Source organism: Hordeum vulgare, chromosome 1H, assembly GCF_904849725.1.
Source record: "Hordeum vulgare subsp. vulgare chromosome 1H, MorexV3_pseudomolecules_assembly, whole genome shotgun sequence".
Lineage (NCBI taxonomy): Eukaryota > Viridiplantae > Streptophyta > Magnoliopsida > Poales > Poaceae > Hordeum > Hordeum vulgare.
The window spans coordinates 90,242,291-90,257,286 of record NC_058518.1 but is presented as its reverse complement, the minus strand read 5'-3'; the positions used below and the strand labels follow the sequence as shown (position 1 = coordinate 90,257,286).

The window sequence follows — 14,996 nt, the reverse complement described above, 5'->3', positions numbered from 1 at the left end:
GTTGGAGCTTTAGAATAATCCTTTTTCCTAGCAGGGTAAGGTGGTTTCTCAGCGTAGGCACAAGGAACAATAGGATCACTAAAGGCAATGGCTTTCTCTTCAACTAGATTGGGTTTAACTATGTTGATTTCTATAGGAGGATGATACTTAAACCACTTCTATTTAGGAAGATCAACATGAGCAACAAAAGATTCACATAGAGAAGCTACTATCTCAGAGTCAAGTCCATACTTAGCGCTAAAATCTCTAGAAGTGTTTGTTTCAACAAAAGATTTAACGCAATCAAACTAGAAATTCATACTTGACTCCTTACCTTCTTCCAGCTCCCAATCTTCAGAGTTACGTTTGATTCTTTCCAATAAATTCCACTTGTGATCAATATCCTTCTTCATAAAAGAACCGGTACAAGAAGTATCAAGCATGGTACGATCTTCATGGGAAAGCCGAGCATAAAAGTTTTGAGTGATAATTTCTCTTGAGAGCTCATGATTGGGGCATGAATATAGCATTGATTTAAGCCTCCACCAAACTTGAGCTATGATTTCCCTGTGACGAGGCCAAAAGTTATAAATATAATTCCGATCACGATGTACTAAATGCATAGGATAAAACTTTTGATGAAATTCCAATTTCAACCGATTGTAGTCCCATGATCCAGTATCATCACATAGCCTATACCATGTCAACGCCTTATCCTTCAAAGATAAAGGAAAGACTTTCTTCTTTACCTCATCCTCGGGCAAACCTGCAAGCTTAAATAAACCACAAACTTCATCTACATAGATTAGATGCAAGTCTGGATGTGATGATCCATCTCCTGTAAAAGGATTAGCCAGCAGTTTCTCAAGCATACCCGAAGGAATTTCATAAAAGATATTTTCAGTAGGTACCTCAGGTTGAGGAACAACTCCTCGTGCTTCCGTTCGTGGTGAAGATACCCCGAACAAACTCCTCAAAGGAACAGTTTCCATAGTGACAAGTGACAATAAATTTCAGCACAGTATATAAATGTTTCCTTACCAAATTCCACTTACCAAAGGCGATTCCCTCCCCGGCAACGGCGCCAGAAAAGAGTCTTGATGACCCACAAGTATAGGGGATCAATCGTAGTCCTTTCGATAAGTAAGAGTGTCGAACCCAACGAGGAGGAGAAGGTTCTGATAAACGGTTTTCATCAAGGTAATAACTGCAAGCACTGAAAGTAGCGGTAACAAGTGATGGTGTAGTGAGGTGAAACGTAGCAAGCGAAAAGTAACAAGTAACAAGTAGTAGCAACGGTGCAGCAAGTGGCCCAATCCCTTTTGTAGCAAGGGACAAGCCTGAACAAAGTCTTATAAGAGGAAAAACGCTCCCGAGGACACACGGGAATTTCGGTCATGCCAGTTTCATCATGTTCATATGATTCGTGTTCGTTACTTTGATAGTTTGATATGTGGGTGGACCGGCGCTTGGGTACTGCCCTTACTTGGACAAGATTCCCACTTATGATTAACCCCTCTCGCAAGCATCCACAACTACGAAAGAAGAATTAAGACAACGTCTAACCATAACATTAAACTAGTGGATCCAAATCAGCCCCTTACGAAGCAACGCATAGACTGGGGTTTAAGCTTCTGTCACTCTAGCAACCCATCATCTACTTACTACTCCCCAGTGCCTTCCTCTAGGCCAAAATATGGTGAAGTGTTATGTTGTCGACGTTCACATAACACCACTAGAGGAAAAACAACATACAACATATCAAAATACCGAACAAATATCAAATTCACATGACTATTATTAGCATGACTTATTTCATGTCCTCGGGAACAAAAGTAACTACTCACAAAGCATAATCATAATCATGATCAGAGGTGTAATGAATAGCATCAAGGATCTGAACATAAACTCTTCCACCAAGTAATCCAACTAGCATCAACTTCGAAGAGTAATCAACACTACTAGCAACCTTACAAGTACCAATCGGAGTCGCGAGACGGAGATTGGTTACAAGAGATGAACTAGGGTTTGGAGAGGAGATGGTGCTGATGAAGAAGTTGATGGAGATGCCTCCCCTCCAACGAAAGGAGTGTTGGTGATGACGATGGCGACGATTTCGCCCTTCGGGAGGGAAGTTTCCTCGCCAGGATCGTCCTGCCGGAGCTCTAGATTGGATCTGCTCAAGTTCCGCCTCGTGGCGGCGGAGAAACCATGAAAAAGCTCCACCCTGATTTTTTTCCGGACGAAACCCTTCATATAGCAAAAGAGGGGGGCCAGTGGGCCACCAGGGTGCCCACAAGCCCTGTTGCCGCGGCCAAGGGGGTAGGCCGCGACAACCAGGCTTGTGGGCCCCTGGTTGCTCCCCTCTGACACTTCTTTCGCCCAGTATTTTTTATAAAATCCAAAAAAAATCCATGTTGATTTTTAGGGCATTTGGAGTTGCGCAGAATAGAGGACTTTGACTTGCTCCTTTTCTAGTCCAGAATTCCAGCTGCCGGTATTCTCCCTCTTCAAATAAACCTTGCAAAAAAAGAGATAAAAGGCATAAGTAAGGTTCCATGAAGTATAATAACAGTCCATAAAGCGATAAATATCAACGTGAAAGCATGATGCAAAATGGACGTATCACAGGGCTCCGCCCGAGCTCCGCAGAAATACGATCTCGAGGAAAAACCGTGGAGGTATGTGGTCGGGCTGCCGTGGTAAAAGTTGTCTCAAATCAGCCCTAATACCTCAATATATATAGGAGGGAGGGGAGGGGCCTTGCCTTGAGGCTCAAGGAGCCCCAAGGGGGTCGGCCGAAGGGGGGCGGGGAGGAGGAATCCTCCTCCAATCCTAGTAGAACTAGGATTGGAAGGTGGAGTCCTTCCCTTCCTTCCCACTTCCCCCTTTTTTTTCTCTTTGATTTTTCTTATCTCCTGCGCAGGGGCCTTCTTGGGCTTGCCCACCATCCCACTAATGGCTGGTGCGGGACCCCTAAAGCCTATGGGCTTCCCCGGGGTGGACTGCCCCCCCCCCCTAATGAACATCCGGAAACCATTCGTCACTCCCAGTACATTCCCGGTAATGCCGAAAACATTCCGGTAATCAAATGAGGTCATCCTATATATCAATCTTCGTCTCCGGACCATTTCGGAAATCCCCGTGACGTCCATGATCTCATCCGGGACTCCGAACAACACTCGGTAACCAACCATATAACTCAAATATGCATAAAACAACGCCGAACCTTAAGTGTGCAGACCCCGCGGGTTTGAGAACTATGTAGACATTACCCGAGGGAATCCTCGGTCAATATCCAATAGCAGGACCTGGATGCCCATATTGGATCCTACATATTCTACGAATATCTTATCGTTTGAACCTCAGTTCCAAGGATTCATATAATCCCGTATGTCATTCCCTTTGTCCTTCGGTATGTTACTTGACCAAGATTCGATCTTTAGTATCCGCGTACCTATTTCAATCTCGTTTACCGGCAAGTCTCTTTACTCGTTCTGTAATACAAGATCCTGTGACTTACACTAAGTCACATTGCTTGCAAGGCTTGTGTGTGATGTTGTATTACCGAGTGGGCCCCGAGATACCTCTATGTCACACGGAGTGACAAATCCCAGTCTTGATCCATACTAACTCAACGGACACCTTCGGAGATACCTGTAGAGTATCTTTGTAGTCACCCAGTTACGTTGTGACGTTTGATACACATAAGGCATTCCTCCGTTGTCAGTGAGTTATATGATCTCATGGTCATAGGAATAAATACTTGACACACAGAAAAACAGCAGCAACAAAATGACACGATCAACATGCTACGTTCATTAGTTTGGGTCTAGTCCATCACATGATTCTCCTAATGATGTGATCCCGTTATCAAGTGACAACACTTGCCTATGGCTAGGAAACCTTGACCATCTTTGATCAACGAGCTAGTCAACTAGAGGCTTACTAGGGACAGTGTTTTGTCTATGTATCCACACAAGTATTGTGTTTCCATTCAATACAATTATAGCATGGATAATAAACGATTATCATGAACAAAGAAATATAATAATAGCTAATTTATTATTGCCTCTAGGGCATATTTCCAACACTCTCCCACTTGCACTAGAGTCAATAATCTAGTTCACATCACCATGGGATTTCAACGAATCCAACACCCATATAGTTCTGGGGTCTGATCACGTCTTGCTCGTGAGAGAGGTTTTAGTCAACGGTTCTCAAACTTTCAGATCCGTGTGTTCTTTACAAATCTTTATGTCATCTTTATAGATGCTGCTACTACGTGCTATTCGGAAATACTCCAAATATCTACTCTACTATACGAATCCGTTTCACTACTCATAGTTATTCGGATTAGTGTCAAAGCTTGCGTCGATGTAACCCTTTACAACGAACTCTTTAACCACCTCCATAATCGAGAAAAATTCCTTAGTCCATTAGTTACTAAGGATAATTTTTGACCGCTGCTAGTGATTCAATCATGGATCACTCTGTGTACCTCTCAACAGACTTTGAGGCAAGGCACACATCAGGTGCGGTACTCAGCATGGCATACTTCAGATTCTACGGCCAAGGCATAGAAGACGACCTTCGTCTATTCTTTTTATTCTGCCGGGGTCGGGTTTTGAGTCTTACTCAAATTCACACCTTACAACACAACCAAGAACTCCTTTGCTGATCTATTTTAAACTCCTTCAAAAACTTGTCAAGGCATGCATCTTGTTGAAACTTCTATTAAGCATTTCGATTTATCTCCATAGATCTTGATGCTCAACGTTCAAGTAGCGCAATCCAGGTATTCCTTTCAAAAACTCCGTTCAAACAACCTTTTATTCTTTACAAAAATTCTACATTACTTCTTATCCACAATATGTCAACCACATATACTTATCAGAAATTCTGTAGTGGTCCCACACTTCTTTGGAAATACAAGTTTCTCATAAACCTTGTACAAACCCAAAAATCTTTGATCATCTCATCAAAGTGTATATTCCAACTCCGAGATGCTTGCACTAGTCCATTGAAGGATCGCTTGAGCTTGCATACTTGTTAGTATCCTTAGGATCGACAGAACATTCTGATTGTAGCACATACAATCTTTCCTCAAGGAAACCGTCGAGGAAACAATGTTTTGACTTCCTATGTGCAATATTTCACAAATAATGCAGCAACTACTAACATAATTCCAACAAACTTTTAGCATTGCTACGAGTGAGAAAGTCACATCATAGTCAACTCTTTGATCTTGTCGAAAACATCTTTGCAACAAGTCGAGCTTTTCTTAATAGTGACTTATCACCATCATCGTCTGTCTTCCTTTTAAAGATCCATCTTTACTTAATAGTCTTACTACCATCAAGCGGTTCTTTCAAAGTCTACACTTCGTTCTCACACATGGATTCTTCTCTCAGATTTCATGGCCTCCAGCCATTTGTCGGAATACGTGCCCACCATTGCTTCTCCATAACTCGCAGGTTCATTGTTGTTTAAACAACATGACCTCCAAGACAGGGTCACCGTACCACTCTGTAGTAGTATGCGACCTTTGTCGACCTACGAGGTTTGTAGCAGCTTGATCCGAAGCTCCAATGATCACTATCATTAGCTTCCACTTCAATTGGTGTAGGCGCCATAGGAACAACTTCCTGCGCCCTGCTACACACTAGTTGAAGTGATGGTTCAATAACCTCATCAAGTTCTATCACCCTCCCACTCAATTCTTTCGAGAGAAACCTTTCCTCGAGAAAGGATCTGTTTCTAGAAACAAACACTTTGCTTCCGGATCTGAGATAAGAGATGTATCCAACTGTTTTGGATATCCTATGAAGATACTTTCATCCGCTTTGGGTTCGAGCTTATCAGACTGAAACCTTTTTCACATAAGCATTGCAGCCCCAAACTTTCAAGAAACGACAACTTAGATTTCTCTAAACCTCAGTCTATACTGTGTCATCTCAACGGAAATACGCGTGCCCTATTTAAAGTGAATGCGGTTGTCTCTAATGCATAACCCATAAATGATAGTGGTAATTCGATAAGAGACATCATAGTATGCACCATATCAAATAGGGCGTGGCTATGACGTTCATACACATCATCACACTATGGTGTTCCAGGTGGCATGAACTGCGAAACAATTTCCACATTGTCTTAACTGCGTACCAAAACACGCAACTCGGATATTCATCTCTATGATCATATCGTAGACAGTTTATCCTCTTGTTACGACAAACTTCACTCTGAAACATAATTGAACTTTTTCAATATTTCAGACTTATGATTCATTAAGTAAATACTCCTGTATCTACTCAAATCGTCATTGAAGTAAGAACATAATGATATCCACTGCGTGCCTCAGCACCCATTGGACTGCATACATCAAAATGTATTACTTCCAACAAGTTACTATCTTGTCTCATCTCAATGAAAACAAGGCCTTGTTCATGTGGTATGATTTGCATGTCACAAGTGATTCAAAATCAAGTGAGTATAAAGATCCATCAGTATAGAGCCTCCTCATGCAATTTATAACAACACGACTCAAGCGGCAGTGCCACAAGCAAGTGGTACTATCATCATTACCTTGTATCTTTTGGCACCAATAACATGAACATGTGCAACACTACGATCGAGATTCAATAAGCCATTGAAGGTTATTATTCAAGCAAATAGAGTAACCATTATTCTCTTTAAATGAATAATCGTATTGCAATAAACACGGTCCAATCATGTTCATGCTTAACGCAAGCACCAAATAACAATTATTTAGGTTTAACACCAATCCCGAGGTAGAGGGAGCGTGCGGTATTTGATCATATCAACCTTGGAAACACTTCCAACACGTATCGTCACCTTGCCTTTAGCTAGTCTCCGTTTATTCCGTAGCTTTCATTTGGTGTTACTAATCACTTAGCAACCAAACCGGTATCCAATACCCTCGCGCTACTAGGAGTACTAGTAAAGTACACATCAACATCATGTATATCAAATATACTACTTTCGACTTTTGCCAGCCTTCTTGTGTACCAAGCATCTAGGGTAGCTCCGCCTCAGTGATCGTTCCCCTCATAACAAAAGCACTTAGTCTCGGGTTTGGGTTTAATCTTTGGGTCTCTTCATTAGTGCAGCAACTGTTTTGCCGTTTCACGAAGTATCCCTTCTAGCCCTTGCCTTTCTTGAAACTTAGTGGTTTTACTAACCATCAACTATTGATGCTCCTTCTTGATTTCTACTTTCGCAGTGTCAAACATCGCGAATCGCTCAAGGATCATTGTATCTATCCTTGATATGTTATAGTTCATCAGGAAGCTCTCACATCTTGGTGGCAGTGACTTTGGAGAACCATCACTATCTCATCTGGAAGATTAACTCCCACTTGATTCAAGCGATTGTTGTACTCAGACAATCTGAGAACATGCTCAACGATTTTGAGCTTTTCTCCTTTACTTTGTAGGCAAAGAATCTTATCGGAGGTCTCATACCTCTTAACAAGGGCACAAGCATGAAATCACAATTTCATCTCTTTAGAACATCTCTTATGTTTCGTGATGTTTCTAAACGTCTTCGGCGCCTTGCTTCTAAGCCATTAAGTATCTTGCACTGAACTATCGCGTAGTCATCAGAAACGTGTATGTAGGATGTTCACAACATCCACAGACGATGCTCGAGGTGCAGCACACCGAGTGGTGCATTAAGGACATAAGCCTTCCACGCAGCAACGAGGACAATCCTCAGTTTTGCAGACTCAGTCCGCAAAGTTTTCTACTATCAACTTTCAACTAAACTTTCTCTAGGAACATATAAAAATAGTAGAGCTATAGCGCAAGATACATCGTAATTCGCAAAGACCATTAGACTATGTTCATGATATTAGTTCAATTAATCATATTACTTAAGAACTCCCACTCAAAAAGTACATCTCTCTAGTCATTTGAGTGGTACATGATCCAAATTCACTATCTCAAGTCCGATCATCACGTGAGTCGAGAATAGTTTTAGTGGGAGGCATCTCTATGCTAATCATATCAACTATACGATTCATGTTCGACCTTTCGGTCTCTTGTGTTCCGAGGCCATGTCTGCACATGCTAGGCTCGTCAAGTCTAACCCGAGTGTTCCGCGTGTGCAACTGTTTTGCACCCGTTGTATGTGAACGTTGAGTCTATCACACCCGATCATCACGTGGTGTCTCGAAACGATGAACTGTCGCAACGGTGCACAGTCGGGGAGAACACAATTTCGTCTTGAAATTTTAGTGAGAGATCACCTCATAATGCTACCGTCGTTCTATGCATGATAAGGTGCATAAAGGATTAACATCACATGCAATTCATAAGTGACATGATATGGCCATCATCATGTGCTTGTTGATCTCCATCAGCAAAGCACCGGCACGATCTTCCTGTCATCGACGTCACACCATGATCTCCATCATCATGATCTGTATCAACGTGTCACCATCGGGGTTGTCATGCTACTCATGCTATTACTACTAAAGCTACGTCCTAGCAATATAGTAAACGCATCTGCAAGCACAAACGTTAGTTTAAAGACAACCCTATGGCTCCTGCCGGTTGCCGTACCATCGACGTGCAAGTCGATATTAACTATTACAACATGATCATCTCATACATCCAATATATCACATCACGTCGTTGGCCATATCACATCACAAGCATACCCTGCAAAAACAAGTTAGACGTCCTCTAATTGTTGTTGCATGTTTTACATGGTTGCCATGGGTATCTAGTAGGATCGCATCTTACTTTCGGAAACACCACAACGGAGATGTATGAATTTCTATTTAACCTCTATCCAAGGACCTCCTCGGTCAAATCCGATTCAACTAAAGTTGGAGAAACCAAAACTCGCCAGTCATCTTTGAGCAACGGGGTTGCTCGTAGCGATGAAACCAGTCTCTCGTAAGCGTACGAGTAATGTCGGTCCGAACCGCTTCGATCCAACAATACCGCGGAATCAAGAAAAGACTAAGGAGGGCAGAAAATCACACATCACCGCCCACAAAAACTTTTGTGTTCTACTCGAGATAACATCTACGCATGAATCTAGATCTGATACCACTCATGGGGAACGTCGCATGGGAAACAAATTTTTTCCTATGCACATGCAATACCTATGATGGTGATGTTCATCTACGAGAGGAGATTTCCGATCTACGTACCCTTGTAGACCGCACAACAGAAGCGTTAAGAAACGCGGTTGATGTAGTGGAATGTCCTCACGTCCCGTGAACCGTCCCACGAATCATCCCACGATCCGTCCCACGATCTGTCTCGCGATCCGTTGCATGAACCGTCTTGCGATCCATCTCACGATCCGTTCCGATCTAGTGCCGAACAGACGGCACCTCCGCGTTCAGCACACGTACAACTCAACGATGATCTCGGCCTTCTTGATCCAGCAAGAGAGACGGAGAGGTAGATGAGTTCTCCGGCAGCATGACGGTGCTCCGGAGGTTGGTGGTGATCTATCTCAACAGGGCTCCGCCCGAGCTCCACAGAAATACGATCTGGAGGAAAAACCGTGGAGGTATGTGCTCGGGCTGCCGTGGCAAAAGTTGTCTCAAATCAGCCCTAATACCTCAGTATATATAGGAGGGAGGGGAGGGGCCTTGCCTTGAGGCTCAAGGAGCCCCAAGGGGATCGGCCGAAGGGGGGAGGAGGAATCCTCCTCCAATCCTAGTCCAACTAGGATTGGAAGGTGGAGTCCTTCCCTTCCTTCCCACTTCCCCTTTTTTTTCTCTTTGATTTTTCTTATCTCCTACGCAGGGGCCTTCTTGGGCTTGCCCACCAGCCCACTAAGGGCTGGTGTGGCACCCCTAAAGCCTATGGGCTTCCCCGGGGTGGACTGCCCCCCCGATGAACATCCGGAACCCATTCGTCACTCCCGGTACATTCCTGGTAATGCCGAAAACTTTCCGGTAATCAAATGAGGTCATCCTATATATCAATCTTCGTCTCCGGACCATTTCGGAAACCTCGTGACGTCCGTGATCTCATCCGGGACTCCGAACAACACTTGTAACCAACCATATAACTCAAATACGCATAAAACAACGCCGAACCTTAAGTGTGCAGACCCTGCGGGTTCGAGAACTATGTAGACATGACCCGAGGGAATCCTCGGTCAATATCCAATAGCGGGACCTGGATGCCCATATTGGATCCTACATATTCTACGAAGATCTTATTGTTTGAACCTCAGTGCCAAGGATTCATATAATCCCATATGTCATTCCCTTTGTCCTTCGGTATGTTACTTGCCCGAGATTCGATCGTCAGTATCCGCATACCTATTTCAATCTCGTTTACCAGCAAGTCTCTTTACTCGTTCCGTAATACAAGATCCCGTGACTTACACTAAGTCACATTGCTTGCAAGGCTTGTGTGTGATGTTGTATTACCGAGTGGGCCCCGAGATACCTCTCCGTCACATGGAGTGACAAATCCCAGTCTTGATCCATACTAACTCAACGGACACCTTCGGATATACCTGTAGAGTATCTTTGTAGTCACCCAGTTACGTTGTGACGTTTGATACACACAAGGCACTCCTCCGGTGTTAGTGAGTTATATGATTTCATGGTCATAGGAATAAATACTTGACAGCAGAAAAACAGTAGCAACAAAATGACACGATCAACATGCTACGTTCATTAGTTTCGGTCTAGTCCATCACATGATTCTCCTAATGACGTGATCCCATTATCAAGTGACAACACTTGCCTATGGTCAGGAAACCTTGACCATCTTTGATCAACGAGCTAGTCAACTAGAGGCTTACTAGGGACAGTGTTTTGTCTATGTATCCACACAAGTATTGTGTTTCCATTCAATACAATTATAGCATGGATAATAAACGATTATCATGAACAAAGAAATATAATAATAACTAATTTATTATTGCCTCTAGGGCATATTTCCAACAGTTTGTTGATGTTGCGTTTGTTGGTGGTGCGTTTCACTTGACGTTCGATCGTGTGCCTTGTAACTTCGTGCAATTTCTTGATATATCTTGCCCTTGTGCTTGCGTCCATGTTTACTCGCTCTTGAAGTGGGAGAGGAAGTATGTCCAATGGTGAAAAGGGGTTGAAGCCGTAGACCACTTCAAAAGGAGACTTGCCGGTGGTGAAGTGTTTTGCACGGTTGTAGGCGTACTCGACGATGGGAATGCAGTCTTCCCATTCTTTGAGTTTTTTCTTGATCAACCTATAATTCTTTAATATGCTCAAATCCGATCACATTCAATTCAATTTGTGTAACGAGCATGCATTTATGGTAAAGAGCTTCTGCTACTACATTCTCTTTACCTTTAATGTATTTGATAACATAAGGAAAAGACTCAATGAATTCACTCCATTTAGCATGTCGCTTGTTCAATTTGGTTTGACCCTTAAGGTATTTTAATGTTTCATGATCAGTATGAATGACAAATCCATGAGGTCGTAAATAATGTTCCCAAACATGCAAGACTCTCACTACGACATACAATTCTTTGCCATATATGGGATAGTTGAGTTGTGCGCCCGAAAGTTTATCACTAAAATAAGCAATTGGGCATTTGTCTTGCATTAGCGCACCACCCATGCCATTACCACTAGCATCACAATGCACTTCAAAAGGTTTATGAAAGTTTGGTAAGGCAAGCAATGGTGCATTAGTAAGAAATTTTATAAGTTTGAGAAAAGCGGTGTCTTGCGATGGTCCCTAAACAAAGGGTGCATTTTTCTTGCTCAAAGCATGCAGAGGGGATGCAATGGCGCTAAAATCCTTAACAAAGCGGCGGTAAAAGCCGGCTAGGACAAGGAAACTACACACTTGTTGTAAATTCATGGGTGTGGGCCAAGTTGTAATAGCATCAATTTTAGTTTTGTCAACGTGCACACCCTTAGAAGATACTAAAAATCCAAGAAAAACAATCTTGTCAACATCGAAAGTGCATTTTTCCATGTTCGCATAAAGTTTTTCATTTCTTAGAACTTGCAATACTTCCCTAACATGTTTAGCATGCTCCGCTAGAGTGTTGCTAAAAACAAGAATGTCATCAAAGTATACCACAACATAATCACCAATGAGATGACGCAAGACATAGTGCATGACACGCATGAAAGTGCTTGGTGCTTCGGATAAGCCCATGGGCATCACTAGCCATTCATATAGACCAAACTTGGTTTGAAACGTTGTTTTCTGCTCATCACCTTCTTGTATGCATATTTGGTAGTAACCACTCTTCAAATCAATTTTAGAAAATATAGTGGCACCACTAAGTTCATCTAGCATATCATCAAGTCGAGGTATAGGATGTCTATAACGAACGGTGATAGCATTTATGGGACGGCAATCCGAGCACATGTGCATACTACCATCTTTCTTAGGAACGAGGATTACCGGAACCGCGCAAGGAGTTGGGCTCTTGCGTACATGCCCATTATCTAGGGTTTTTTGGACTTGCCTTTCTATATCCTTACTTTCTTCGGGGTTGACGCAGTAAGGTGCCTTGTTAGGTAGCAGTGCTCCGGGTATGAGGTTGATACGGTTTTGATCCCTTGTTTTTGTGGTAGTCCCGGAGGTAGCTCGTCGGGAAAGACGTCTTGGAATTCCTGCAATAGACGAGACAACACAAGAGGTAGATGTTGTGAAGCATTAATCCTTACAATCTCATCTTTGCACACAAGTACAAAGTGAAGAATGGTTGATGGGCTCTCACTCACATCCCTCAAGTCTCTTTTGGTGGCTAAAAGAACTAGATCACTCTTGTCCCTCATCATGGAGTCACTCATTTTTGGCTTGTGGAGCTCACTCTCTTTTAGATGGGTCGCTCTTTCTCTTTTATCTCCATGATGGGATGTGTTTTGTTTGTCAGCGATGACTTGACTTGGTGACATTGGGAGAAGCACATATTCATTGCCCTTCATCTTGAAGCTATAGTGATGATCCATCCATCGTGGATGACACTACGGTCGAATTGCCAAGGTCTTCCAAGTAGAGATGGAAAACGGTCATGGGAACCACATCACACTCTAATGTATCTTCATAAGTGCCAATCTTGAAGGATACTTGCACGGTGTGTTCGACGTGAATTGTGCCGGAGTCACTAAGACATTGTACCTTGTAGGGACGTGGATGCTTATGCTTGACCAATTGTAGCTTAGAACAAAGTTGTTCGCTTGCCAAATTGTGGCAACTTCTGCCGTCGATGATGACCTTGACGGATTTTCCTTGGATGCTCGCCTTAGTGTGGAAGATGTGGCAACATTGGTCTTCATCCTGTTTTTGTGTAAGATTCAACACCTTTGAAACAACGAGAGCGGGCTCGAATCATTGTCACAATATATTTGTGCATCTTCATCTTCATTTAATTGTTGGTGCATGGCCACATGTTCCAATGCATCCATCTCGTCTTCGCTCATAGAGTCATAGGTGTCGTCATCTTGGAGGATCATCGTGCGTTTTGTGGGGCACTCATATGTCTTATGGCCGCGGCCTTGGCACGTGAAGCACTTGATGGAGCTTGTTTTAGCGGTGTCATCCGATGTTGGAGTAGAGTGTGAAGCTCTTGGCTTGTAGTTGCTTGTTGTGGGAGAGCGGCTTGACGAAGTCATTTTGTCCTTGTAGCTTGACGTGTCGCCGATTGTTGTGGGAGGCTTAGTAGTCGGAGGATTTGTAGTCCGAGAAGCTTGAGCACTTGAGCCATAAGTCTTGGAAGAGAACTTGGAGTACTTGTAGTCATCTTGCACTTGGCGTTCCGCCTTTAGTGCTTGATGCACTAGCTTGAGTAAGTTGGTGTAGGGATGGAAATCCGCAATTTTCTTGACTTGGTAGTTGAGACCATTCAAGAAACGCGCCGTTGTTTGCTCCCCATCTTCCTTGACATTGGCTCGCATCATGGCCATTTCCATATCTTGATAGTATTCTTCTACCGACTTTGTGCCTTGCTTGAGTAGTTGTATCTTCTTGAAGAGGTCACGGTTATAGTGTGTGGGCACAAATCGAGCTCTCATGAAATCCTTCATTTGGGCCCAAATGGTGATAGGAGGATCACCCTTGTCTCTTCTTCGCTCAATCAATTACTCCCACCAAATGAAAACATAATCATGGAACTCAAGTGAGGCCATGGAAATCTTCTTCTCTTCATCAAAGTTGTCAAGACGGAAAATCTTGTCAACATTGAGTGTCCATGATAGATAATCTTTGAGGTCGTTGCTTTCGGAGAACTTAGGCATGGTGAACTTGAGATTTCCAAGGCATTGCTCTTCATGGTTGTTGTTTCGGCAATGCCCTTGTCTTGGTGGAGGGTCTTCCATGTCGTTGTCGACTTGGCAGTGTCGTTCTTACCTTGGAGCATGGGCATCCATTTGCTCATCATGATTTTCTTCTGGTTGTTGGCGAGGTATTCTTGCGCGGTCTCGTAGCTCTTGGTTCCCCACTTGGTGCGTGGCTTCTTCTTGATGTTCACGCTGGAGTGCTTCTTTTTGTTTGTGTGCTTGGCAGTTGCATTCTTGCAAGGCGCGAGTTGCTTCTCAGAGAGCATGCTGAGCCTCAAGTGCTTGTTCTTTATGTCACCGTTCGTCTTTGTAGCTTTGTTGAATGTGTTCTTGCTCCAAAGCATCTTGTTCTTGTTCATGTCATCGATCACGATCGCGAAGATGATCTTGCAATCCATTGCTATGGAAAGGATTGTCCGAATCTTGTTTGTGGTGACGGTCGTCACATTTATGATGTCGAGCTTATGGAGGACTAGCACCGGAGGAGTACTCGTCGGAGTGGCGAGTTGAGTGGTGCCGCCACGATGAAGTAGAGGTTGAGGATGCACGATTCACCATCAATGCACAGATCTCTTCCATTTGTCTTGATAGCTTGTCCTCGAGGTATTCCCTCGTGCATGCCTCGGATTCACGTAAGTCGGTGGCGAGTTTCTCGATGCGGTCATTTATAGCGTCTTATGCTTGGCACATTCCTTTTTGGGCGCCGAAGAAGTGTAGTTTGGCGACGTAG

The 14,996-nt window shown here is 43.3% G+C and overlaps 1 protein-coding gene across 1 annotated transcript in view; it reads right to left on the bottom strand.

Moving 5' to 3' along the window:
• Nucleotides 1-14,664, bottom strand: part of LOC123397097 — a 30,669-nt gene extending 16,005 nt beyond the window's left edge. Inside the window, exon 1 of the mRNA XM_045091780.1 lies at nt 14,337-14,664. Within this exon, the coding sequence (XP_044947715.1) occupies nt 14,337-14,664 (328 nt within the window). The remainder of the gene's footprint in view (nt 1-14,336) is intronic.
• Between the last annotated feature and the right edge of the window lie 332 nt (nt 14,665-14,996).